General features: G+C 48.7%; 1 protein-coding gene across 4 annotated transcripts in view; it reads right to left on the minus strand.

Annotated features, from left to right (window-relative positions):
• The window catches only part of Dlg5 (discs large MAGUK scaffold protein 5), a 110590-nt gene that overhangs the window by 17770 nt on the left and 64926 nt on the right, over positions 1 to 27894 (minus strand). For 3 of the 4 annotated variants that reach the window (XM_075949068.1, XM_075949070.1, XM_075949066.1), the window contains 17 exons: positions 25320 to 25504; positions 23738 to 23863; positions 19879 to 20011; positions 19188 to 19315; positions 18350 to 18525; positions 18002 to 18105; positions 13848 to 13940; positions 11546 to 12562; positions 10374 to 10497; positions 9904 to 10048; positions 8708 to 8820; positions 8019 to 8108; positions 7671 to 7821; positions 3785 to 3947; positions 3479 to 3612; positions 2848 to 2997; positions 431 to 614 (listed from right to left, as the gene is read on the minus strand). In XM_075949068.1, the coding sequence (XP_075805183.1) occupies positions 431 to 614; positions 2848 to 2997; positions 3479 to 3612; positions 3785 to 3947; positions 7671 to 7821; positions 8019 to 8108; positions 8708 to 8820; positions 9904 to 10048; positions 10374 to 10497; positions 11546 to 12562; positions 13848 to 13940; positions 18002 to 18105; positions 18350 to 18525; positions 19188 to 19315; positions 19879 to 20011; positions 23738 to 23863; positions 25320 to 25504 (3216 nt within the window). The remainder of the gene's footprint in view (positions 1 to 430; positions 615 to 2847; positions 2998 to 3478; positions 3613 to 3784; positions 3948 to 7670; positions 7822 to 8018; positions 8109 to 8707; positions 8821 to 9903; positions 10049 to 10373; positions 10498 to 11545; positions 12563 to 13847; positions 13941 to 18001; positions 18106 to 18349; positions 18526 to 19187; positions 19316 to 19878; positions 20012 to 23737; positions 23864 to 25319; positions 25505 to 27894) is intronic. The other variant, XM_075949069.1, reaches the window with a different exon arrangement.

A 27894-nucleotide genomic window follows, 5' to 3' on the forward strand; every position in this document is an offset into this window, starting at 1 on the left:
AGTAATGAATGTTACCTGGAAGTATAAGCTGAAATAAACCAAGTTCAGTGTTGGCCATGGTATTTCATCACAGCAACAGGAACCTTAACTAGGACAGTCATCTATGTGCCATCTCCCCCATGGGATGGGAGATGCAGAGAGTGAGACAGAGAGAAAGCCAAATCAGTCAGCTCAGAGACCTAGTGCTCATGAGACTGGGCACTTACTTCTGGCTCCTCAGGACCAGTGTCAAGTTAAGTTAAACCCTTGGGTTGCCTCAGCGGCGCACCACACTGCCCACGGGCTGGGGAGTAGCCCCCATTTACAAGATGAATAACCCGCCTTGATAAGTTACTATGGGTAAAGTATAATCCCATCTTCTGTGTCATGTAAGAGGACAGAAGATGAGGACGCATGAACATGACCCGGTACACGCAGTGGCAGAACTCACCTCCAGGATGAGGTCCCCTGGCACGAGGCCATCGGGACCCTTGGCAGGACTATCATCTTCCACCTCGGCCACAAACACCCCGTGCAGGTTCCCACCACACAAATGCACTCCCAGATCCAACTGGGATTTCTTGATGAAAACAATGCGGGGATCAGGGCTCTTCTTGCTGCTATCTCCCACAATCCTTTTAAGAAGGAAAATGAAGTCCTTAACATGTGCAGGGAGAGACTCAGGATAAGTGAAGAGAGCCATGGTCGATGCCCTGCCTGCTTGTTTGGCAGGCTTGGGGCTGGCTGATCACAGGTTCTCCTCTACTGACTCGGTACAGAGTCAGAGAGCAAGAGTGGCAATGTGAATGGAGAGAGAGACAGAAGAAAGAGGGCAACAAGCCATTCAGAGAGAAAACAAGAAAGCCAGTAAGGGACATGCTTCTGAGCCAGCTGTCACTGGGTGCCTGAGGAGGCATCTCTTCCTCTACTGAGCTTGCCTGACCTGGCCTTGCTATTTAGAGACAGACAGTTCACTCAGGGAAACATCCGAGCAGTCTCTCTGCCAGATAATGCGGGGGCTCTTGCTATCAAGACCAGAGGTGCCAAGGGGGAATGCATGGAATTCCCTCGGAAGGGGAGACAGAGGAGATCCCCTGGTTGGAACTGGGGGGGTGGGCATGGGGACTTAAGGGACTGGGTTGGAAGGTGAGCAGAGGGGGAGAATGTTGAGAGAGATGACTGGAAAGGGGGAGCTTTATGGACTCAGGTAGAAGCCTGATGCAAAGGAAACTTCCACAAGAATGGCCCCAGTTAAGACTTCAGACAGCAATGGATGCATAGTCTGAACTGGCTATGCCGTGACCAGATTGGTGACTACCGAGGTTGTCAGTGGAGTGCCTTCATCCAGTGACTGATGGAAGCAGATTCAGAAACCCATGGTCAAACATTGGGCTGAGCTATGGGAAGAAGGAGGGATCATAGAAGATAGGGGTCAGTGACATCAGAGGAAATCCCACAGAAATGGCTAGCCTGGGTCATGGGAACTCAGAGTCTGAACCAAAAACCAGGGAGCCTGCATAGGACTGGCCTAGGCCCTCTGCATATATGCAACAGTTGTGTAGCTTGGTCTATTTGTGGGACTCTAGAAATGGGAGCAGGTTTCCCTGGTGCTATGGCTGGCTCTTGGGAACCTAATCCTCATACTGGATTGCTTTGCCCAGCCTGAATATTGGGGGAGGTGCCTGGTCTTCTGACAGCTTGATATGCTATGCTGATGCCCTTGGAAGGCCTGCCCTTTCTGAGCAAATACAGAGAAGGGGTGGGTTGGGGTGGCAGAGGACAGGTGAGGGGGGATGAGTGGAGAGGAGGGAGAGGAGGCTGGGGTTAGGATGTAAAATAAATTAATGAAAAAAGAAGGGGAAGAAGAAGGAGAAGGAGGAGGAGGATATGGGGGAGGAAGAAGAAGATGGAGAAGGAAGAGGAAATGGAGGAGGAAGAAGAAGGAGGAAAAGGAGGAAAAGGAGATGGGGAGGAAGAAGAAGATGGAGAAGGAGGAGGAGATGGAGAAGGAAGAAGCAGGAGGAGGAGATGGAAGAAGAAGAAAAAGGAGGAGAAGGTAGAGGAGATGGAGGAGGAGGAAGAAGAAGGAGATGGAGGAGGAGGAAGAAGGAGGAGATGGAGGAGGAGGAAGAAGGAGGAGATGGAGGAGGAGGAAGGAGGAGGAGATGGAGGAGGAGGAAGAAGGAGGAGATGGAGGAGGAGGAAGAAGGAGGAGATGGAGGAGGAGGAAGAAGGAGGAGATGGAGGAGGCGGAGGAGGAGGTAGAAGTAGCAGCAGTAGTAGTGGAGTGGGATCAGGGTGAATCTGGGAACACAGTGAGGAAGCCAGATACCCTCGGAAACCATGAAGGACATATAAAGGAAGAGGCCACCCCTGGTAAGTTCCAGCAGGAGTGATCCCCAGGCAGAGCTGCCTCAATCTGCATGACACTGGGACACTTATGAGATGAGGCAATTCTAGGTTAGACTGACACAAGGCTCCTATAAGAACCTTCTCCTCCTGACACTGTTCTCTTCTCTAGCTTCTCTATGGGAGAACCCCATCTGCTCACAGGAAGTGTGCATACCTAGCCGACAGTCCTCCCTGCCGCAGAGCTCAGTCCTAGCTGCCTCTCTCAGCACTGCCACTCAGCACACCTCAGGGTCCCGGGCCTAACATCAACAATGTCGCCGCTGAGCAGAGACCTGGGGCCTTCCTGATATAAAGGTAGAATGTCTGGAGACAGAATAGGAGAAGGAAAGACAGAAGAAAAGCGACACAAGCAAGGAGAGAAGAGGAGGGGTGAAGGAAAAAAGACAGGCCTGGTGTGGGGTCTGTCCCAGTGGAGCAGATGAGCAAATGAAGTCCCGTAGCATTGCCTATGCTGACCTGGAGCTGGGGCTACTTTGCTTGGCTGGGGGGGTGCCAGGGCCTTCATCCTGTTCCATCAGTGGATCAATGACAGAGGGATGTTCTGGGGTTACAGCACTGCTGCCCTGGAGAGTAGAGTGAGGGGTGGCAGCAGGGTCCAGGTGGGAGCTGGAGGTGGGAAACAGAAAGAATATGATGCATTCAAGCAGCCAGAGCCACGACCCCTGCAGTGTGGCAATGGGTCCAGACTGTGAATTGGGAACCGACTTCACACACTGAGTCCTGGAAAGGCAGATACATAAGGAGTCTGGACTTGTGCCACCTGCTCCATATGTCTGCCTGTCTCCAATCAAGGATTCTCTCCAAAGAATCCAACCTAGAGGACACCAAAGCCCCCTTCCCTTCTCACCTGCTTTTATTCCCCAAGTTATGCGTGTTGACTCTACAGGACACATACCACTCCTGTCATCTACCTCGGGACCCACAGTTCGGGTGCAGGTACAGGCAGGTGTCCAGTGTTTGCTCCCACACAAAGTCAAGCACAGTGTGAATCCTGTGCCAGGGACTGAGGTTTTGGTTGCTGTGGCTCCCCGCACCCTTGTCTGTACTCGTAATGTTACCCCAGCTTAGGCAGCACCTGGATGCTCACCTGGAATGGGAGTGGCTACTGAGCTGGTGAATGTGTGGGTTGTACTGGGCCAGGATGGTGATGGTATCGCACTGCTGTCCGATGATCAGCCGGGCCTGCTGCTCGGTGGCACTCCTCAGGTTTATGCCATTGAACTGGGAAGATGCCCAGGGTGGACTCAGTGACGGGTAATGACTGAGGCAGTGAACATGGACTTGGGAACACTGCTTTGTAGGACAGGACCAAAGAGAAAAGGGAGGGAGGGAAGGAGGGAGGGAGGGAGGGAGGGAGGGAGGGAGGGAGGGAAGGAGGGCCACTCCCTCTTACCTCAAGTAACTGGTCCCCATACTCAAGGCCGGCCTGGTGGGCGATGCTCCCTGTGGTCACCTTGGAGACATAGACACCACCCTTCTCTCCACTCACGATGGAGATTCCCAGAGGCTCTGAACCCTTCTGCACTTTCACATGGCGTGGCTCCTCCAGGTAAGGCCTGGAGACACAGTCCAAGTTTCAGGGACTCAGACCCAAAGGGACAGAACGGGAAGGCTGAGATCAGGCATGCAGTCAGCAGTGTAAAGGAAGGCCCAGAGCTCGGTGTTCTGATAAGATGGGAGATGGCAAACTGACTTTGGAGAAAGAAACACATTCCTGAAATTTCATGCAGTACAAACAAACATGGAAAAGACAGAGGATGACTGATGTGAACTATAACTGGGAGTGACACACACACACACACACACACACACTTTATTTGATGAAACAGTCATCTCAGGACACGCACTATGCATATCCCACGGAGGGAGTTCTGAAGACACCCACTGGCAAAAAGATGACAACAAAAAGTCGTCCCCTAATCCCTCCCCACAAAGATGGTGTGACTAGCTAATTCTTATATCTATGGGTCCCTAGAGTGAAAATGAAACAGCTACAAGCCATGAGAAGAGGGCTAAGGGACTAATGGAGCAAGGGTGTGCCCATGCATTTACTGGCCAGGGAGCTGTCCCCATATCCAAGGGCATGAAAGGATGTGAGAGCCTCATGTCAGGCCAACCTCAGACTCCTCAGCGAGGAGGACCTGGGCCTAATGGCCACGGGCAGCCTCAGAAGGGATCTGTGGTGGAAGAGATACATCGATGAACAAAGGTTAGGAGAGAAGGGATACTCAGAAGGACTGCACTTGAACAGAAGACCCAGAACTCTGCAAGTCCTCCCCCTAGAAGCAGCTTTTCCAGCTGAGGGGCCCCTCAGTCTCAGTCAAAGCCATGGAAAGTTCTAGGTTGTGAGCAGGAAATACTTGCTCTGTCACGACTGTGAGACAAAGAGAAAACCCACAAGTTCAGAGGACCTCAGTCTGGGTCCCCACAGCTGTGTCTTCACATTGACTTACTCATTTGTGTGTGTATATATGTGCATGTACACCCGTGCATTGACTTATTCATTTGTGTGTATATATGTGCATGTACACCCGTGCATGCCATGGTGCATGTGTGTGTATATATGTGCATGTACACCCGTGCATGCCATGGTGCATGTGTGTGTATATATGTGCATGTACACCCGTGCATGCCATGGTGCATGTGTGTGTATATATGTGCATGTACACCCGTGCATGCCATGGTGCACGTGTGTATATATGGCATGTGCACCCGTGCAGGCCATGGTGCATGTGTGTATATATGTGCATGTACACCCATGCGTGCCATGGTGCATGTGTGTATATATCTGCATGTACACCCGTGCAGGCCATGGTGCATGTGTGTATATATGTGCATGTACACCCATGCGTGCCATGGTGCATGTGTGTATATATGTGCATGTACACCCGTGCAGGCCATGGTGCATGTGTGTATATATGTGCATGTACACCCGTGCATGCCATGGTGCATGTGTGTATATATGTGCATGTGCACCCGTGCAGGCCATGGTGCATGTGTGTATATATGTGCATGTACACCCATGCGTGCCATGGTGCATGTGTGTGTATATATGTGCATGTACACCCGTGCAGGCCATGGTGCATGTGTGTATATGTGCATGTACACCCGTGCAGGCCATGGTGCATGTGTGTGTATATATGTGCATGTACACCCGTGCAGGCCATGGTGCATGTGTGTATATATGTGCATGTGCACCCGTGCAGGCCATGGTGCATGTGTGTATATATGTGCATGTACACCCGTGCAGGCCATGGTGCATGTGTACATATATGTGCATGTACACCCGTGCATGCCATGGTGCATGTGTGTGCATATATGTGCATGTACACCCGTGCATGCCATGGTGCATGTGTGGAGATAAAAGGACAATTTGTGGGGTGGGGGTGGAGCCAGTTCTCTCCTTTCACCACCTAGGTCCAGGAGATAAACTTAGGTCACCAGACCTGGCAGCAAGTGAGCCATCTCACCATCCCATGAAAATCTTGTGAAACGGTTCTAACACTTCTGCCGGGTAATTTCACTTCCCAAACCCACGCCTCCACAAATTTCCCCTTAACCTTCTAGCTCCTGCATACAGTCAATTCCGCCACTGAACATGCATTAGAGTGTCAGGCAGTTTAGAATTCTAAGTCCCTTGCAGCTAGTCATCTAAAGACCATCCTCATAGGTCAGGCTAAGAAGATGGAACGGAGAATAGGCACCGAAAGGAAAGAGCAGGTCTAGGGTCCATCCGAGGTTCCTCCTCACCCAGTGGCTGACCTTTCCTCTGTCCACATTAACACACACACACACACACACACACACACACACACACTTCACACACACCCAGGAAACTCCCAAATGACCCTATGCATCAGGGTTTCCTGACCTGGAAAGATGTGGAATAGAGAAAAGCAACTCCATTTTTGGGACTTATATACATATTTATGTCAGTATTTTTTTTAATTTTTTCACTTTCTGTATCTGTGCATGGGCAGATTTCTACAGAGAGAGGGTGTCCTGGAGATTGTGACCAATGTGATCTCTACTTCCTCCAACTTTCCAGTGACCTGATTAACTTTTTACACTATGACAAAAGTTTTCTCAGAGCAAAGCTAATTTGTACATCAAGATTATGACGTTTACTCAGTATTACAAATACATGCTATATATGACACGACACTACAACAGACACTAGACTCTCTGCCGGGAATAGCAGACGTCTCAACTGACCGCATGGGACTTTCTTCTTCTTTTTACTTTTTTCATTTCCCTGATTTTCTCTCATGACTGTATGATAGGGAACTCCGGGTTCTGGATAGGAGACTACCTTTCATTAGGAAGCTGTTGCTTGGATCACAGGGGCTAAATTCACCTCTAACTGGACTGTCAGCCGCAGCAGAGCAGGAATCACTCATACCTTTGGGAGCAGGAAGCCGATAGGCTGCATGTCTCATGTCACAGTCCCTTTCTACTGAAGACACACTTCATGTGGAGAAGCCAGAGCTAGAGCTGAGCAGAGACACACCTCCACACTCCCATGGGTGTTGCCCAGAAATCACCCTAGTCCTGTGGCTGGTGACCTGGGCCAGGGCCAGGGCCTAGTATTACATACATTTGCTCCCCTGGGTTCTCAAGTTAATACGCACTGGGTTCCTTTTCTTACAAGTTCAGATTTTCAAATCAAATATGATCTAATATATTTATTTATTTACTTTTTTTGAGGCAAGGTCTCACTACGTAGCCTTGGCTGTCTTGGAACTCACAGAGATCTGCCTGTCTACGTGCATTTCATTTCTCAATAGAAACAAACAAAGAAACAATTTTGAGTAGAGCCAAAGAACCAAGAAATGTTGCAAATTATACCTGGAGCCGAAGATCAAGGGATAAGAATGAATCCCGGTTCTAGCTAGGTCAGGTCAGTCACTGAGTTTGTATACACAGAGCTTACTCAGGTGGTCTGGACACAGTGTACTCTTGGAAAATGGAGCTAACTGCTCCATGCAACTGAGACTTTTATAACTGAGACGTTTTAACAGTGTGTATAAATGGGTCTGGCAAACAGGAAGCAGCACCCTGCTATCCCTGTCACGGCCAGGCCATCTCAAGCATCATGTTTAGTCACTGCTCAGGGGAGGAGCAAACCTTGCTCCGCCCTTGCCATCTACACCTGACCTGCCCAGTCTCTAACTTGTATTGTTTCGACAGTATGCCTCATGCTCTCTGGACTCCCCATGGCCAGAGCAGACGTGAAGTCCCCTGGCTTGCCCCAGCCACAAGTGCTCATTAACACTTACCTGTCCTTTTTCCGCTCCCCATGGGAAGTGGGGTTGACAGCAATTCTGGGCAATGTGGAGGCTGAGGTCTGAGGCTGGCTACAGGAGGACAGGGTATCGATGTTCAGTGGGGACCGGGGAGGAGTGCTGCATTCAGAATGTGACAATGAACCTGTCATGAGAGAAGAGGTGGACGGAACTGGATCTGCAATCTAGATGTGGGCTGTGTGGGTCTCATCCTATGACCTGGGCCTTGATGGTCCCCACAGCAACAGATGAGGGCTAGGCTCAGATGACCCTCATCAACCCACTGAGATGATTAGAGAGGACCCAAGGGAGCAGGCACAAGAGGGAATGCCCAGTACTTACCTCTGTCAGAGCCCATGACAGACCGGGGATATCTTGGTGTTAATGGGATCTTAATCCGCTCTGCCTTGAACTGCAGGGTACTGGAAGACCCTGTCGTTCCAGGAGGAGACAGCGTCAGCCCTCTTGACTGAACAGCTTCTCAGCATTCAATGCAGTAACATATAAGCCTGTCTGATACCTCTGAGGTAAATTATCTGTGGGGAACTACAGAGGAGACCGTTGGTGCCTCATGCTAGATGGAACTTAGCAGGCTCAGAATTCACCAGGACAGAAGCACATTGCCTTGCTGCAGGTCAAAATGCAACAGTAACCTAACTGCTGCAGTAGATGCTCCATCTTGTCTCTGAAGCTCTAAAGACTTATTAATCACTCTTGTTACCACACAACACTGACACTCTCCTCAGAGTTACACTTCCCCCAAGTGTGTATCCATACAGGACACCCAGGATGGACTAACTCAGGGTCAGGAAACAAGACTCCAACCAAGATGTCCCCGGAAACAACTGCAACCATCATGAAGCTGTAGGCAGAAGGCAGTGGCTCTGAAGACATAGGTATGCTAGACAGGCCACAAGATAGCAGCCATTCAGGGGAGGGAGCTGAGCTCAGCCTCTGGAGGGAAAGGAGTCACAACAAGGGCAGCCCACCCAGAGACCTGTTATCAAAATACAAGCACCAGTGGTAGTTACCAAGACGAGCACTGGAGGGCAGAGAGTTGGAACCCTGGGAGGCTCTCATCTCAGAATAGTCACTGCAGGCCCTGTGACTCAGGTCCAGGCTGAGGCGTCCCTGGTGCTGGACACTGTGAGTAAATCAGAGAGGTGAGGGGCTCTGGAGAAGGACTAAGGCCAGACATGACCACAGGGGAAACACAGTAAGCAGCCTGTACTCCCTAAGACAGGATAGCAGACTGACCCCAGTCACTTCTCACAGATGACATCTATTAAGGACTTTTATGCAGTAGAGAGTGCACACAAGGTCAAGGGTGGGATTGGGTGGACGAGGGAAACAAGGCTCTGCCTTGTGGAATGGTGTGGGGGGACGGGATGTGCATAGAGAGTCCTGGAGAGAGCAGGATGGTACAAGCTGAAGCCAGGGGACAGTACCCAGGGACCGCCCACATCCGGCTAGCTAGGAGTCAGTCCCAACAAGGTGGCTTAGGTTGTGTAATGTTGACGTCCCTTCCCTGTTTAAAACACCCCAGGGGTTTCCCAGGCAGTCTTTCAGGGTTTGTGTCCTAGTCTGGGCCTCCCTGCTGCCATACGCCCCCCCCCAGCTCCCGCTATGCTCCCAGACACACAGCCCTCAGCCCTGCAGCCCTCCTTCCTGCTGTCTAATTTCTCTTGGACTAAGGGATTAAGGCCAGGGCCTTGCACAACACTCAGTTTCCTAGACACCCTCTCTCCAACCACAGCCCTCTTGTCACCCTGTTTCTCTGACTCATCACCACACATTACCACTGTCGTATTCTCATAACACAAAGCCCATGAATGGGGTGTTGCCATTCAGGTTTACCACTGTCTGTCCTTGACACCCAAATAGCCATTGGGACATAGAAGTTGATCATTAAAAATTTTCCAAATGAATAGATAAGGGTAATTCTGATCTGTTCCCCCCCCCCTAATTTCAGGTTTCTTTTTTAATATATTAAGTGGTATTCTACCTAGTCAGAAAAACTTCTCCATTGAAATCTCAGCACTGGCCCCAGACCTGCCATCACTGTCCTCTGAATATCAGAGTGAGTTCACATAGCATTCTCTACGCCCTCAGCCCTTTCCCAGCTAGTCAAGAGGCTTTTCTGCCCTCAGGCCCCTATGCTGCAGTAACTCTCCAACTAGGAGACTGGACAACTGGTACACAGCAAAGTGTAAGTGCGTTGGCATACCTGGGAGACAGGCCCTGGGGGCCAGCATCGCGGGACACGGGTGGAGAGCCACAGGGTACCACCCTGTGGCTGCGCACGGTGTAGATGGGGTTCCGCAGGATGGAGCTCACAGTGGTGCTGGGAGTCATACTCCGGGGAACAGTGCCTATAAATGAGCTGGATCAGAACAGTGGTTCCAAAACACCTAGAGAGCCCTGGACTGGAACATACCCTCCCATAAACACCAGGCAGTCTCAGTCTTAGGGACTCTAGGTAGAGACTTTGAGTTACCAATCTGCCATATGGCTTTTACTAGTGGCCTTCCCCAACTGTTAGAAAGAACTGATCCATTGCAAGCAAAGATTACATCCAATAGAAATGGGGTCAAGAAATTATGTGTTGAGGCGAATATCCCCTCTTTCCAAAGATTGGACATCCCTGTGAACCCACAATGACCCTGTTTCCAATTCCTATCCCAGCAGCTTACTTACCCACAGATGGCCGGCTGGGGTAGAGTGGGGGGTTGCCATGCCGGCTAGCATGCCCTGGTGAGTATGGGGACCATTCCTGAACCTCTGGGGAGAGTTCTCCGCTGGTTGGATCACAGTCCTGTTCCTGCAGAATCAAAAGCAATAGTGTCTACTAGGGAAAGTTAATACTTAGTATATTTGCAAACTGACTTCAGTCCTATGTACCAGCTCCTCCCATTCAGGCAAAGGAGTGACCTATTCGCATTGCCTCACACCTGGAAGCAAAGGATCCCCTGTTCAGACCCATCATATAGCAAGTGCAGAGAAAGAATCTGCTTGTCTGCCTGCTTTCCTTCATTTCCTCTCCTTTCTTTCTCTTTCTTTTTTCTCTTTTCTTTTTCCTTTCCTTTTTTCCTCTGAGACAGAGTCTCTGTATAGCCTTGTCTGTCCTAGAACTCGCTCAGTAGACCAGGCTGGCCTCAAACTCACAGAGATTCACCTGCCTCTGCCTCCCAAGTGCTGGGTGTGCACCACCACTACCTGGCTTTTTTGTTGTAGTAGTTAGAATCTGCCTTTCAAATAAACAGACTGTGGAAGATGAGAAGACGTGCCTGACAGGAAGCACAGTGAGCGGTGTGCACAGTGCCCCAGAAGTTTCCATTTCTGAGCAATCTCCCCTTCTGGAAACTTCAGCACACACAGCTAGCCTGCCCTACAGCCAGCTTCAAGTGCACCACTCATTTCCCCCAACCTTTCTTGGGCAAATCTGTCATTTAGTTTTTTTTTAATAAGCTCAAAAACTTCTATAGTTTTAATTGAGCTATACATTTTCCCCCACTCCCCTTCCTTCCTCCTTTCTTCCCTTCTACTTCTCTACAGGCTCTCAATTTACTCAGGAGGACTTATTTTTTCCTCCTTTTTTTTTCCTTTTAAATAAGCTCAAAAACTTCTTTAACAAGCAAACCAAACATTATTTTCAGTAAGTGTTCTTAGTGTCATTTCCCACTCCCTGCGCATCCCATGACCCTTTCCCAGCTACAGGGGACTGTTGCTCACCGGCACCCCCCCCCCCCGCCACCCTATCACTCTTGCAGGTACACACCACCAGCACAGGCCCCAGCTCTGTGGGAAACTCTTGAGAGGCTATTTTGCAGGCTCCCACCCCACTGCTCCAGTTCCAGGCCAACCTCTACCTCCAGGCACTGAGCAGGGATCACTACTGGAGCAATCTTGGGCCGAAAACTAGGGGCAGACTTTGGCCGGCGCCGCTTCGGTCCTAGCTCGTCCGCTTTCTGGGAGGTGAGGTCCTCATCACAGGACTTCTTGGCAGGCAGGTAGGTTTCTCCATCCCCTTCAGAGTGGTAGCTGGAGGCGATGTGGACCCTTGCCTTGCGTGTGGATGAAGCATGCATGGGTTCCCCGGGGTCCATGCTGGGGGGTGGGGCACTTGGAGGGCTGGTGGAAGGTGAGCTTCCCACCAAAGTGGCATCTGACTCAGAACTGGTGTCCAGCCTGTGTTGAAACTTGATAGAGTCACTTCTCCTGGGGGGCTTTGGGGGTGTCAGAGACCCTACCCTATTGGAGGGCTGCGGGGAGTGAGCAAGCCCAGGGACTGGAAGCAGGTAGTCTATTTTGGGGGGTGTCTGTGGGCGCTTGAAAGTATTTGGGTCAAAGATGGACTTCCTTTGCTTGGGTTTCTTGTAGACAGAGAGCTTCTCAGGTACTGACGTGGAACCAAGCACAGCCTTGGGCCAGGTCCCACCACTGCTGGAGCCGTCCGGATCTACCTTGTCCAGGGGATCCTCTACTATCCCACAGGGGCCCACCCCAGTCTCGAAAGACAGCAGAGGCTGCTGTCTCTGCACGTCCACCAGCCCATAGCCACGTTCAGCAGAGGCATCGGAACGGAATGAGTTCAGACTACGCTCCGAGGTGCTAGGACAGGCCTGGGGAGAGGCTGGAGAGGAGGCTCTAGGGAATGGCTTGTGCAGGAAAGAACTGCTGCCTCCAGGGGGGCCCAGCTCCTTCCTGTCCTCCAGTTGGTCTGCGTAGAAGATATCTGTCTGTGTGGAGTTATTGTGCTGTAACAAGTTCCGTTTGTTATGTGCCTGGACCTCTGGGCCGTGCGCTCGACAACTCAGCATCTTATCTGAGTCCTTGATATTTTCAAAGATGTTCTGGCCACTCCACGAGGAGCTCTGGGGAAACACCTGAGCCAGGGATGAAGAGAGGTGAGAAAAAAAGTGAGATGTCATCACTTACCGCTGTCACTGGAAACCATCCCCAGACAGGAGTGATGGACAGGCAGACAGACACACAGAAGGCAAACACAGATTCATGTACATATTACTATCTAACGGTGAAGTTTTCTCATGGGCCTGGCTATGTAGAAATTATAAGAGCAAGAAAATTCTGTCGACTTTGAGCATGATATGCAGCCATGTGCACACTGTGTAAGAATCACTGAGCATCAAAGTAAATTATTCATGGTAACTCAGGCAACAGGAAACTAGCCAGGGCTAAGAGGTGAGCTCACACACCACAAAAAGACACAGGAAAGAACTGTGCACGAGTGAGCAAGTCTACGTGATAGGGTGCTACAGTTACATGAAGTCTCGAAAAGACAGATGCCTGGAGACAGGGAAAGGATCAGTGCTTCTTGTAGGCTTGAGAAGTGGCAATGACAAAGAAGGACACAAGAGACTTTTAGGGCAGCGACACTACCTGTAGAGTATGATGACCACGTATGCATCTGTCCATACTCACAGGATCACAGTATCAACAGTGACCCCCATTAAGCCATGCAGCAGTGATGGCTCATCATTTGTATCAAATGCACCACACAAACGTAAGGTGGCAATACCAGGGGAAACCTAGGCTGGAGCGCTCACGTGAGGGGACACATGAGAACAATCTGCCAGTTCAGATGGTCTGTAGACCTAAAACAGTCCCCCAACATCAATTAATTTTAAGAAATAACTTAGCATCCCTTAGTGAACTAGCTGGGCCCATTTACCTACATTTCTATTACTAACCTTTTCAACTACGTAGAAAAGTTGATTTTAAAAAAAGTATAATGAGTACCTATAAACCCACTCACCAGATTCAACGATTTTACCAGATACTCTTTATCATCTTTGTCTATGCTGACATTGATAAACACTGGAAAGTCACATATATTTTGGTATTTCCCAGGCTAAGAACTTTCAAGTTTACCATCAAATATGGCTATTCTCTTCAAAACTCCAAGTCCACTGCCAGGCCTAAGGAAGCTAACCATCGCTAGGGCCACCAGATTGTCCAGAGACTGAAATGTACCCAACTATTTTCAATAGTACTGTTTTCAATCTACATCCTCTCAGGCTTCCTACACCCTGCATGTTAAAATCAATATATTTTCCCCAACAATCCTGGTGCCCTTTAGAAACAGCTCAGGTGCATGGAGCTGAGGCACTTCTCACCCTCCCAACAGTGGCGGAGGTGCCCAGTGCCCACCTTCAGGAGGGAGAGGGTCAAGGAGTCTTGACAGTTTCGCAGCAGAGATTCACATTCATTCAGAGATTTATTGTCCAGTGCAATACCATTGATCTAGGACCAAAGAGAGAACTGATCAGGCCTATCAATGGGGTGGCCTCAGGCTCCCAGGCTGCCAGACCAGGGACTGGGCCCATCTGCCAATCCTGGGACTATTTACATAAGGAGCCAAACTCAGGGGTTAGCAAAGGAAAGAAAGGTGCTAACCAGCAGTGCCTGGAGTCACTTAAGAAGCAGGGCCTTCTGAAGCAAGGGGAACACAATCATAACATCACGCTGGATGGGACCAGAACACGGGGGACCACAGGGAGACATTCTACTGTGTGATAGTAGCCCACTCCTTCATTTGTGAGTAGCCAGGAAATACATATGCCTCACGGAGGTGGGTGGCTAATGGAAAGGAGACCATGGCTATGAGAAGCCTTTGTGACATAGAAAGTACCACATAGAATGAAGCACTGCCATTGTCAAAGAGAATCAACACCCTCTCCTGGAATCTGTCCTCGCCCCTCACCAACACGGTCAAAGCTTCTCAAAAAGGGCATTTAGAACAGTGAATGTCCACACTGTGGTGTACCTGAGCTATAGGGAAACACTTGGGAGGCTCTCACAGGATCATGTTGGGTGAATAAAGCCTTGATGGAGTCACATATTACATAATGTCATTCATACAAGTACAGCTTAACTGCCAGGTAAGAGACTGTATGTGTAGGGTGTGCAGAGGGGATAACTGTAAGAAGGAGACAGAAGGAAAACAGGCATGATGAAGGAATGGTTCTACATGTGACTACAATGTTTATACAAAACTACCTGTGATCACACCACCCAGAACTATGCATACACACCACACCAGTGTCACCATGGTGGCTTTAATACGGGGAATAGAGGATAAATGGTACATACGGCCTCCCTGTACTCTCTTTATAAAAACTTCTTTTGTTCTATAATTATTTCAAAGTCAAAAGCTTGAAAATGGGGTAACTGGGGAGAGCACTCACTTGGTGAAGTGCTTGCTGTGCACCCTTGAGTTTGATGCTCAGAACCCAGGTAAAAAGCTTGGTATGGTGATACATGGTGGTAACACGGGTGCTAGGGAAACAGATACAGGCAGGTCTCTGGGATTCACTGGCAACAACCCAGCCTATTTGGAAAAGCTTGGCCAATGAGAAACCCTATCTCAAAAAACAAGGTGAACGGGGATGAAAGGCTCAGGAAGAATTAGGAAGAGATTGGGAAGATGTGAGTTAATCAATAACTCTTATGGGAACCCGTTATTCTGTAAGGTGATTTATATATGTGAGTTTGAACAGAGGTACCTTGTACAGGTGGACAACAGGACGAGTGGTCTATACGAACATTAGGGGATAACCAAATGCTTTCAGACTAAATTTGAAGTCTGCTCCAAAGGAGGGAATTTATGATTTCTATTATAAACCTGGTCAAAGCTCATGGCTTTGGAGTCTGTTGTTTTGCTAAATGGCCACATTGTCAAACTATATTCTAAATACTTATGTTTATATCTATAAATTTGTGATGCTTCTTGCTGTAGTGGCCATTGGTTAATGTACTGACTCATAAGTAACCAAAGTGTAGAGAATAAGTGACTGTTGAGTGTTCAGTCCTAAGCTGAACATCTGTATCAACCACCCAAGGCTCAGAGAACATAGAAAAGAGGGGACAGAAAGAACTTAAGATGGGAGAGGGTCTGTGAAGTGCTGTCTTCTGAACATGGATCATGGCAATTGCCATAAACTGTTGGGAGTTGGCAGAAGCATCAGGAGGGAATCAAGATAAATTGTATACATGTGTGAAATTGTCAAAAAATAAATGAAAGACTTTTTAAAGTCTCACACAATACATAGCCACATTAAAATGCTCAATTGTGCCAAGACAGTGCTACATTATTATACCACCGTTCAGTGTGACATCACAATGTAACACTGGGCCAACAAAATCCTACAAGGTATCCCTCACATCACCCTGTTTTTAAATAATTTTACTTTCTGCTGTGCTTCCAGTGGTTCTCAGTGTTGTCACAGGTTCACTGTAACACTGTTTTAAAGTGGCATCACAATGCTCCATGCTGCTGTCACAATTCTGCATATGACATTACAGCTCTGCTGTGATATCAGAATGACCCACCCTGATATCACAATGCTCTACTGTGTTTTCACAGTAGTCTACTATTCTACAAAATGCTGTATAACACTGCTCAGTGGTGCTATCATAATGGTACACTGTCATATCACAATGATCAATTATATCAAGACATGAAAATTTTATGACATTACAATGCTCCACTGTGACATCACAATGTTCCATTGTGCCCTCACAATCCTACATATGATATCATTAAAAAAAAAAGGCGATTCTTAACGAGCAACTCTCACGGTGGTGACCTCTGGTCCTGGTCTCCACATGCACTGGAACATCTGCACATACAGGCAGCCATATGAACACACACACACTACCACCTCCATACACAAAGGCTAAAAAAAGTATCTATAGGATGTCATTATGTCGGCAAGGGCAACTAATGTGTTTTCCTTGTACTTCGTCTCCATTTTTAAGACATTTCCATGTGACCACGCTGTTTGGAAGCACTGGCTCTCAAGTCTGAAGAACAAGGATACTCAGTGATGAGCCTTTCCTCAGGTACTTGTGAGGCTGACATGACTCATGACTCTTGTGGACACACAAGGGCACAGCAGCATAGGCAGTCATTCGATGCCTATGCACTCTGACCCAGGAAAGCCCACCCAGGGATTTGCTCCACAGCACTCTCAAGAAGACCCCAGGAGAGGGTCACTGGTAGCCACTGAGCACTGCTTATAAAAGCACACAGGAACGGCTAGCAGCATTAGTCGATGCCCCTGAGCGCCCATATAGGGGAGGAAGGTGTGCTCAGGGTAGAGAGCTTACCTAGCACACATGACTCTCTATACCCTGGTCCCATCCCCAACATCATTGATTGATTGATTATATTAATTTATAAAGAACCACAGGGCAGATCCAAGGACATGAATCTCAGTCAGACAAAAATGCAAGATGAACAAATGAGGATGTTATGGTTCCAAATGAGCTAGAAGAGATAGACATGCTTGAAACATTTCTGGAAGTAAACGCAGTAAATTGTTAATCACAGTTCTGGCAGGATGGGAACCACAGACGGGTCCAGACCCAGACAACGTGCTATCGCTACCGCCTTTTGTACGACTGGAATTTCACACACATGCCATGGAAAGGCACATGCGTTTTCCAGCTCAGCGGGTTGGTCTGAAGACTGACACAACAAACCCTGCTACTCAGCTAACACCCACACTTCTTGTTGAGTGCAGAGATTAAGGGGTTCCGAAGCGGCTGTACTACAGGTGAAGTTTACAGCAGATGGTGATGACAACTCATATGTCGATCAGAAGGAGACAGTTTTAAGTATGCATCACCAAGCAACCCAGCTTCATGAGGTGGTACTGTGAGTGAAGATGACTTGGAAAGCCACCTATGATATAGAATGCAAACTGCAGATTGCACTGCTGTGTTTAAACCCAAATGCCAGAACCCTACATATAGAGAGACTTACATGAGCACGTGAAGTCGGGGCTGCAGGCACCTTCCATGTGGGGGCAGATCTCTATCAGTGGACTCAAGGGAGAAGGGAACTACTACACTTCGTTCTCTATGTGTTTTGTTGTTTTTTGCTTTTTAATCACTTGACCATTTTACATTACATTACACTTGACCATTTCCCCAATGTTGATAGTGGGGAAAAAGTTAAAAGAATAGGTATACTGATCAGTAAAAAAAAAATGACTCTGAGGCAGGAGGATTGCTTAATCTCTCAAAATACACATATGTGATTAGAAAAACTAATCACACAGATATTCTTTCTTGGAAAACTGTCCGTTATAGACATTCTCACACTGAAGGATGAGTAAGAGAAACTCCGCTGCTATCAGTGTATGGGAGCAACAGAGTGAGTCTGACCTCCATCCTAGACTGTTCTTCCTGTCTACAGTACCCATAGGAGAAAGCTTTTTGGGTTTTTGCTTTTCTGAATGATCACGCGGCACAATGTCTATGTTTAGCAGACAGTTCACCCTGTTCTGGAGACTCACCGCGACAATCCTGTCTCCCACGGCGAGAGACCCCTCTTTGGCGGCTGGGCTTCCAGGTACCACAGCAGCAGCATACACTCCGTTTTCCAAACTGATGCCACTGTCTGTGAGCCAGAGGAGGACACTGGGTGACCTGGCCTGGCTGTCCCATCCCAGTTCTGCTGACTAAGTTTGTAAAAGGGACTACTCCCCACTCTGTAACACTCCCACCAGAGGGCTCATCACATCCTGTCTGGTGAGTCGGATACTGGGGACTCCTAGGACCTCCCACCAGGAGAGCACTTGGGCTGCATCAGGACACTAACAACATGCACCCCCAGGGACACAATGATCCAGTAGGCCTACTACCTTTCTGTCCGCTAAGGTTGATGTGCAGGGGGGTAACGACCTTTCCACCCAGGGACTTCCTCCGCCTCACGACCATGTTGATGGCTCCATCTCCATTGAGGAGCGCCTTGATGGCCTGCTTCTTGTCCTTGTTGATGAGGTCCACGTCGTTGATTCTCAGCAGCCAGTCGTTGACCCTGATGGGAAACAAGGCCAGGCAGGCACCCGCTCAGACCCTAAGACCTGTAGCTGCCCCTCACTACATGCCTATTTAGAGGCTCAGATGCCAGTGAGCGAGTAAGTTCCCTGCATCCACACTTAGGTAGGTTTCTGCCTATAAAGTTGTGAAACTCACAGGTGCTGGTGTTAAACGTGTGGCTTCAAATCCTGACTCTGCCACTTACTAGCTGTAGAACTTAGCCCGGCTGTCTTAGTCTCCTTATCTGTAAGGTGAGGTAATATTTGTACCTGCCTCAAAGAATTACAGAGAAGAATGATTAAAGGGTACACTGTGCTTACACCAGCATTGGCATAGTTAGGGTGGTGTACCATTCCGTCGGGCTCGCTAGTACATGGGGTGAGCAGACAGGCCACATCCTACTCTCATCACTGCCTGAACCCATGCTACCCAGAGAAGTAAGACGCAGCCCCTGGTACCTGGAGAAAAGCCAGACTCAGAGGGATCCAAGAGGCAGTTTCCTTTAAGATCACCCCAGCTGAGCCCAGGGCTTTGACAGCTCCGTGAGTTCTCGGCTACTGGGACATGTTCACTTTGTTGCCACCTGTCTTCCTTGGGGTGCTCGAGGTTGGGTGGCAGGGCCCCTATTCCCCTCAGGGGCTGGATCCTCTCAGTCCTTACCTTAAGCGACCATCAGCAATACTTCCTTTGTCCACTTTGGTAACAAATATGCCACAGTCCCCAGGAAAACAAGGCTCATTCACACCTTCTGCCATGTCAAACCCAAGCGCTTTCAAGTCTATATCCTCCTGTGAAAACAGCACCAGCAGATCTTTACCAAGCAGGGAGGAGAAATACCCAAGTCAGGCACTCAGTCCTGAGGAGACAGCCCTGTCAGTTTTGGTCCTGGTCCTCTACTGGGGCCTTTGCCTTTCATGGGATTTGCCAGCACCACCATGAGACACAAGAGTGATATAACCCAGCTTGGGTGTTTTGCTGGCAAGTTTTATGTGAACTTGACATAGGCTAGAACCATTTGAGAAATGGGAACCTCAACTGAGAAAATGTCTCCCTAAGAGCAGACCACAGGCAAGACTGTAGGGCATTTTCTTTATTAGTGATTGATGTAGGAAGGCCCATCCCATTGTGGGCGGGGCTATCCTGGGGCTGCAGATCCTGGTTACATAAGCAGCATCCCTCCGTAACCTCTGCATCAATTCCTATCTCCAGTTCTTGCCCTGTCTGAGTCCCTGTTCTTTCCATGATGAACAAAGGTACGGAAGCATAAGCCAAATAATTTCTCTATTTCCCAAGTGGCTTTGGCCATAATGTTTCTTCATGGCAAGAGTAACCTCAACCTGAGGCAGCTCACCGTCTCTCTCTCAAACTCCACAACTTCTGTCTCCCACTCCATGGAATCCGTGTCAATGGCTGAGTCGTGGGAACTGTGGGCCATCAGCTGCCGGAACCGGGCTTCCTTCTCCAGCTGGCATTCCATCTGCTCCCTGAGAACAACAAGAGCTGTGGCAGTGGCCTTTTGAGGGGGAAACATCTCATGACTCAGCACCAAACTAAGGCAGCCGCTCCAGAAAACAAAGTGGGGCTTCTTCGCCCTGGCACTCAGCTTCCTGATAAGCTAGGTAAAGCTTCCTGGAATTATCACTGGGTTTCCTTAGTAGCATTTCTGAATCTGAAATTCTCCCAAAGTGGGTTTACATACTGTTTTTTGAACACAGAAATCCTCCCAGAATGTATCTAGCAGGATAAAGCAATTCAGGTCAAATGCCAGCAAGGGGCTTAAAAATGTAGCACAATGGTGGAGTATTTACCTAGCACACAAGGCTCAAGACAGGGTTTCTCTGCAGCTATGGAGCCTGTCCTGGAACTAGCTCTTGTAGACCAGGCTGGCCTTGAACTCATAGAGATCCACCTGCCTCTACCCCCCAAGTGCTGGGATTCACCATGGCCCAGATGGTTAGTGTTTCTTTAAAAGAAAAAAAACCTTTTCCAGATTTTTATTTATTATGTATACAGTGTTCTATCTGCATGTATGCCTAACTCGCCAGAAGAGGGCACCAGATCTCAGTACAGATGGTTGTGAGCCCCCACGTGGTTGCTGGGAATTGAACTTAGGACCTCAGTGCTCTTAACCTCTGAGCCATCTCTCCAGCACTGGTTAGTGTTTCTTAAAAACAAATTATGGATAGGAGATATGTGCGGGTGTCCACAGCAGCCAAAAGCACTGGGTCCCTGGAACTGGAGTCGCAGGAGATGGTGAACTGCCTGACGTGAGTGCTGCGAGCCAAATCAGGTCCTCTGTAAAAGCAGTGCATTCTCTTAACGGCTGAAGCATCTCTCCAGGCACGGTGTTAGTCTCGACTGTCAACTTGACTGAACTGAGGAATGTCTTGACTAGTAACAACTGTGGATGTGCCTCTGAGGGTGTCTCTAGAGCAGTGGTTCTCAGACTTCATTTAACACAGTTACTCGGATTTTGGTGACCTCCAATTACAAAATTATTTTTGTTGCTATTTCATAACATAATTTTGCTACTGTTATGAATCGTAACATAAATATCTGATATGCAAGGTATCTGAAATCATCCCCAAAAGGGATCATGACCCACAATTTGAGAACTGCTGCTCCAGAGACAATAAGACAATGAGAGCTCTGACTTAATCTACAGGCTAAATCTTTTTTCGTTTCCTGATATGATAGCATTATTGGGAGGTGGTGAGAAGTAGAAAGTGGGACTCTAGAAGAAGTAGGTCACTCGGAATATGTCCTCAGGGTCAATCCATACCATGTCCCCGCTCCTCTTGAAGTCCCTTTTCTGTTTCTGGGACTCCAGTAAGTGAACAGCTGTCCTCCACCACATGTCCCCTTCACAACCTCATCCTGCCCAAAAAATAGGAGCAGGCAACCATGGACTAACATCACCAAAACCATGAACCCAAATAAATTCCTCGTCTGTTGGGTTATTTGTGGCAGGTATGATGTCACACACACAAGAAAGGAACCTTTTAAGAACATTCACACAAATGCAGGAGGAAGAGAGTTAGGCACCTAATGCCATCTCGGAAATGAAATACCAAGTGAGAGATGGTAACACAGCTCAGTGGACAGACATAGATGTAGTGCAAGCCTGATGACCCAAGTCAGAGCCCTGGAACCAAATTAAAAAGCTTGATATGGTGGCGTGCATCTGTAATCCAGGCACTCCTACAGGGGACGGGAAGGAGAGAAGAAAAGTCACCCAGAAGCTTATAAGCCAGCCAGTCTTAGAGTGGACAGCATGCAGAAATAAGAGAAACGTGTCTCAGCAAGAAGGTGAGAGAGAACTGACTCCTCTCTCTCTCTCTCTCTCTCTCTCTTTCTCTCTCTCTCTGTCTCTGTCTCTCTCTCTCTCTCTCTCTCTCTCTCTCTCTCTCTCTCTCTCTCTCTCTCACACACACACACACACACACACACACACACACACAGAGAGAGAGATAAAGGTTTTAAAAATTATTATGTGAGGAGTCATCCAACTTAAAATTTTTAAAGCATCTGCAATGGAGCCTACGTGGTGACACTTGGATCAAAGTTATGGAATGAGTGCCCCAGAAATACCACCAAATGATGCAAAGGTACAAAAGTAATTCAATAGGAAAGACTTGAGTAGGTCAGCATCCATAGCTTATAAAGAAGAGGGATGGGGGTGGAGAGATGGCTCAGGGTTAAAAGCACTGGCTGCTCTTACAGAGGACCTAAGTTCAATTGTTCAGTTCCCGCACCCACATGCAGCTCACAACCATCCGACTCCAGTTCCTAGGAACTGGACACCCTCTTCTGGCAGCTGCTGCATCGCACTCATACAGATACACACATATACATAAATAAATAATAAAGTAAATCTTAAACAAAAATTTCCCTTCAACTAAACCTCTCATCTTTTTTAATTAACTCAAAATATATTGATGTATATCAATATATATGTGTGTATACACACACACACACACACACACACACACACACACACATATATATATATTTGAAATACTGAATAAACAAACAGAACCCAGTGCTTTGTATGTCTTCTGGCTCAAGCAATATGCAAAACCTCCTTCTAAACCATACTCCGGAGCTTCCAGAGTTTTCCTTAAAATGAATCTTTCTTTCTTTTTGATTTCAGTGCTAAACGAAATGAGAGTCTTACATATGCCATGTTCTACCAATAAGCTGTATTCCCACCTGATGGGATCCTGTACCTGATTCTACCCCTTGTTCCTGTCTCTGGAGCCCTGAACTATTCCTTAGAGTACCCAGCTCTGCTGTAGGTTATTAAATAATGAAGCCACTGATCTTGACAGATCTCAAATGGGAGGAAGGGAAGCTGCCACTCCCTCCTGAAAGGACTCACTCACTGTGTGAGGCTTGGCCGCCTGCACATGCACACGTGAATTTGCCCGCTGTCCTCTCATTACACCGGCTCTGCAGCTACCACATGGTGAGCTGAGCCGCTGCCTCCCAGGCAGCATCTGAGTACAGACTCTAAGTTATTGGAGTTTCTATTTTAAACTGTACTTTATAGTTCCTATTCATATCTAAGTGCTACCAAGTGTCCAAATGACCCTCTTGGAGGGTGCTATGACTCAAAGGCAGGTGCCCAACACCCCAAACAGCCTTCTAGATGGGCATCTACAGAACCCAGGTAGAGCAGACTACCAAGCTACAGTTGTAATTCTCTGGAAAACTGACTGCTGTTACTCCGTTCACTTAAGTATGTGCTACTCTGGGGTGGGGGTGGGGGCAGGCTGACTTTCTCTTCCTGTGCACTTTTAGTCCAGTTTCTACAACAGTGTGGTCTGTCTAATTGGTGTTATTTGCTTTGTGCCTCTAAGGAATCAAAGCAGATACTCGATACACTTTGTGTTAAGTGAATAAGGAAATGAATGGACTGCAAATGAGGTTGGCATGTTTGTCCCCAAAAGGACTGCATGGGAACAGGACATTCCATGCCATGTGCCTTGCATGGGGTACTTGTCATCCTTCCACGAGCTATCAAGGGACCGGTGCCATCTTCTGAGAACTGTCAGCATTCAAACCCATTCTATAGACTGCACAGTGAGGCGGAGTGAAGGAAAACAGAGACGCGTCCCTCCTCGGTGCACTCAAGGCTGCCTCACCCAAAAGGCAGAGGGGACAGCCTACGCACAAGCCCACTCCACACTGGGAACACCCAAGCCTACTTGAGCTCCTTAAGTTCACGGCTGACATCATTCTTCTGCTTCCGGGTGTCGTCCAGGCTACGGAGGGCTTCAGCCAGCTCACTCACAGCTCGATCCCGCTCCCGCCTCAGATTGTCACACAGAGTCCTGGTAAAGAAAGGAGAAGCCATGGTTACTGGAAATGGCAAAAATGCAGAAAGGGCACATAGTCTGTACCACACCACCTATCAGCCCCTATTCCTCAGGTTCAGCCTCATCAAACACCCAGACCAGCCCACCATGTAACCAAGGACACCAGTTAGACCTCAATGCCATGCGTGTCCCTGGGGCAGAAGGCCCATGTTCCACACACTCACCCTTCCAGCATGAGTTTTGTGGCAGTGGAGCTCCCCCTGGTGGGCTTTTGTGCTCCAACACCCACGAGTTCCTTAACAGACCATATGCAGGGCTTTCTAGCCATGCCACTACCAGGCTGAGGGCCCTGAGCCAGTACTCAGTCCTCTGTCTATGTAATTCTGATTAGGTGCAATGTGGAAGCCCAATGGAACTCCAAAAAAGAAACCCAAATTTCCTCCACCTAGAAGAATACACAAGCCCACAGCAGAAGAGCCTATGCTTGGCCATCTCCAAAATAATGCGCCCTCCAGCTGGTCCCCATGCCTGCACAGCCTGAAACCTCCACCTCGACCACAGCCAGCTCGGGATCCCACTCTGGAAGAACAAGATCCCACTCCTGGAGATCAAGCCACAGCAGGAGAACACAGGAAGCACCCTAGAGGCCTCAGCTCTTGCCACACTGCACACCAAGCACCCATCATCCACCTTCAGTTCCTGATCCTCCCTGCTAGGGCACAGGTCTGACCCTTTCATAGCCTAGGGGTGGGGGGTTCCAGAATCCCTCAATGACCAACTCATTGTACCACCCCCAGCATCCCTGGTTCTGCCCCAGCTCAGGATCTTGCCTACACTCCTCAGCTTCCAGTCAAGACCCTCAGAATCCAAACTCAAGGACACTGTCACTCTCCTCCTTGGCGATTTTCCAGACCAGGACCCGGCCACATCCAGAGGACATACGTGTGCCTCCTCCACCTACAATGTCACACATGTGCCCCTTCCATCCACAATGTCCATACTTCCTCTCCCGCTGAGGAAGCTGCACTCAAGCTTCAAGTTCTAGCTCAAATGGCAGTGGGCCTTGTCTCCCCCCGCCCCCACCCCTGCTCCGGAGCCCATTCTAGGCATAGATACATGGCAGTCTCCTCGAAACTCTTGCTATTCAGGAACCTAAGATGCTGACACAAGGGACACAGCACAGAGAAGAAAACAACAAACACATTCATACCAGTTGCTTCTACCAAGACCGTAAACAGAAAGGTGGATTTGACCCGGTCATAGCACACACTCAAGATGTCCAAAAGTGAAGCAGAAAGGAATTACAATAGAAAATCCTAAAGACAAGAGACGAGGTAAGAATGAGCTAAGGAGGAGAAGGAGGGTGCTGTAGTCCCTGCCTTTTTACCTGGACACATGGCCGATGACCCTACCAACAGAACTTGGTGTTCAAGAGAAATACAGGACCACACCCATCCAAGAGCACCCTTACCGGATGCTGTCACGCTCTGCCACAATCTTGTCCCGCTCCTGAAAGGCCCAGTCCCGCCGGCACTTGGCCACGTCTGCTTCCTGGAGGGCTTCCTTCAGCTCCTGGCACAACGCCTTGCACTGCTTTCGGAGGATTTCCACCTCTTTGTTGGCTCTCCCAGCATCCATGGTCACTGTGTCTTTGATCTGAAGGCAAGAGGTAGGTGAAAGGGGTTACCCAGCCTTTTGAACTAGAAACTTGACCAGTTCCAAAGTGGAGGCTCTGAGTTTCAAGGGAAGCACTGAGCCCAGGCACTTCCATCTGAAACACAGCAGCATTTGTCTCCCTGTAAGGCTCTTCCCCTTTGCCCAGGAGGTGCACATGCTCAGAGAACCAGTGTTGGAGAATGGGGGGGCTCCCATCCACCTCTGCCTCTGCTTGATCCCACTGGGCTTCTCCAAATTGCTAGCCTCTGAGACGAATCGCCCTAAAACACTGCTCCTCAGACACTTTAGTAAGATGGGGTAGGGAGATTAAGACAACAGTGGAACTAGGGAGCCAAGACAGTCCAGGCAACTGACCTCTAGCTGATCCCTTAATCTGATTAATGACACACTGCAGGAAGCCAGCAGTGACTTGCCAACAGAACAGTACTGCCCTGGCCAAGAGACCACCCTTGCCGGTGCTTCCTCTCTGCCTTCTGCTGACCTCTACACCAGGTCTCAGCCTCCAGGAACTCAGCCTGGGGTCTCACCCTGACATCCTTAGTGGTCCTGCAGCCTCAGGCACTTCTGTTGCATGGGCTTGGGAAGATATGGGCTGTTTCAGAAACTTCTCACCTAAAAAGGGGCCATCAAGAAGGGCCCAGGGGCTGCACCCCAGACCCCAGCAGATACACTGCCTAACCAAAGGCCCCAGCTGTGTGTCAGAGAACATGACTTCCAGGCCTGAAAGTCTTGTTTCTATTTGGACACCTTCCCTCTGGCAGGGCCCCTCTAAAGCACTATCTTGCTGTTCTGCCTGCACAGCTGAGCTCAGTTCCTCTTGCAGAAACAGCTGTACCCAGAGGCAGTGGGAAGCACAGTTGGCCAGGGTATCCCAGATAGCCCTTGTATGGCACGGTGCTCCATTTAGCAAGCTTGGACCTGGGAGAACTTTTCAAAGGCAAACTCCACAAGACACTCTGTGATCAGGAATCCAGACGAACTGAAAGGCCTATCCAGCTGACCTTGGACAGGTGGCCAAACAATGTGGCTATCATTCCCCAGGGCCACGTCACACCTAAGGACCACAGCTCTGCCTTCCTTTTGGCTAGTGTCAGTGGGGCGTGAATCTAGAACAATGTGCAGAGAAGTTAAGAACGTCAATTCAAGTGGCTGTAGGAGGGTCTAAGGTAGGGGATTCTCCCCTGCTGCTTGCTGACTCAGAACAGCTCCTGGAAAAAGATTCCTGCCTCAGCTGACAAGCCACCTGTCACCCAGCCAAGACCCCCTGCACAGGCCCAGGGAACTCAGACTAAAGGGCATGCCTGATTGCCTGAGTGCTGAGTACCTAGGGCTGAGGGCTGTGGCTCAGAGGTCAAGCCTCCACATTAAAGAGGCCAGCACCAGGGGGTACTGGGTGATCTGCATATTTTTCTGCTTGCATGACCATAGCCTACACAGGTAACTTCTGAAATCTGGAGATCCTATGGAGCAGGCTTGCTGTCTTACCACAAGGTCACTCAGTAGGTGTCCAACCAGTCTAGTGACCTATTTAGTCATTCTCCAAAGTGTTGTTTTGTTTTGCTTTGTATTTTGTTTTGTTTTATCTTGTCACTGTGATTTCCTAACCTGATATTACATCTCTGTTTTCAGCAGGCACACAATCAGATACTAGGACACAAAAAGGAACAGGTGGGCTATTTAGGACATTAACCAAACTCTAGTGCATTAAACTGACTTATTAAAAGCTGGTGTGTGGATGTGCATGGTAGTGCATGCCTGCAATCCCAGCACTTGCACGCAGGAAGCAGAGGCACATCTTTGAACTCAAGGATAACCTACCTGCTCTATACAGAGAGCTCCAGACTAGCCAGGACTACAAACTGAGACCCTATATACAAGAAAAAAAGAAAGAAGGAAGGAAGAAAGGAAGATTGGGTTTTTTTTACATAATTCTTTTTTCTAAAATTTATCAACGTCAGACAAAACAGGTATCTCAATGGTATAGCAAGTGATACTGAGAGCAAGGCCCTGCACACACACAGAGAGGGACAGCGCGGGGGGGGGGGGGGATAGAATGAGAGAGAAAGATACTGAGAAAGAAACAGAGACAGACATACATATACATACACAGACACACACGCACAGATTGAGACATACAAATATATACGCAGACACACACAGAGAGAAAGAGAGACATACACGTATATACCTACACACACACACAATGTTGTTGTACTACATGTTCCTCTTGGCACTAACCTTCACCCAACCATCTGGGAACATCAATCCTCCTGTATGGATTGCCATTATTGGCCCATTTTACCATACAAACAGTTGCATGGGCTTGTGCTCATCCTAAATGGGCAGTGATGGAAAAGACTCCTATCACT

Source organism: Microtus pennsylvanicus, chromosome 15, assembly GCF_037038515.1.
Source record: "Microtus pennsylvanicus isolate mMicPen1 chromosome 15, mMicPen1.hap1, whole genome shotgun sequence".
Taxonomy (NCBI): domain Eukaryota; kingdom Metazoa; phylum Chordata; class Mammalia; order Rodentia; family Cricetidae; genus Microtus; species Microtus pennsylvanicus.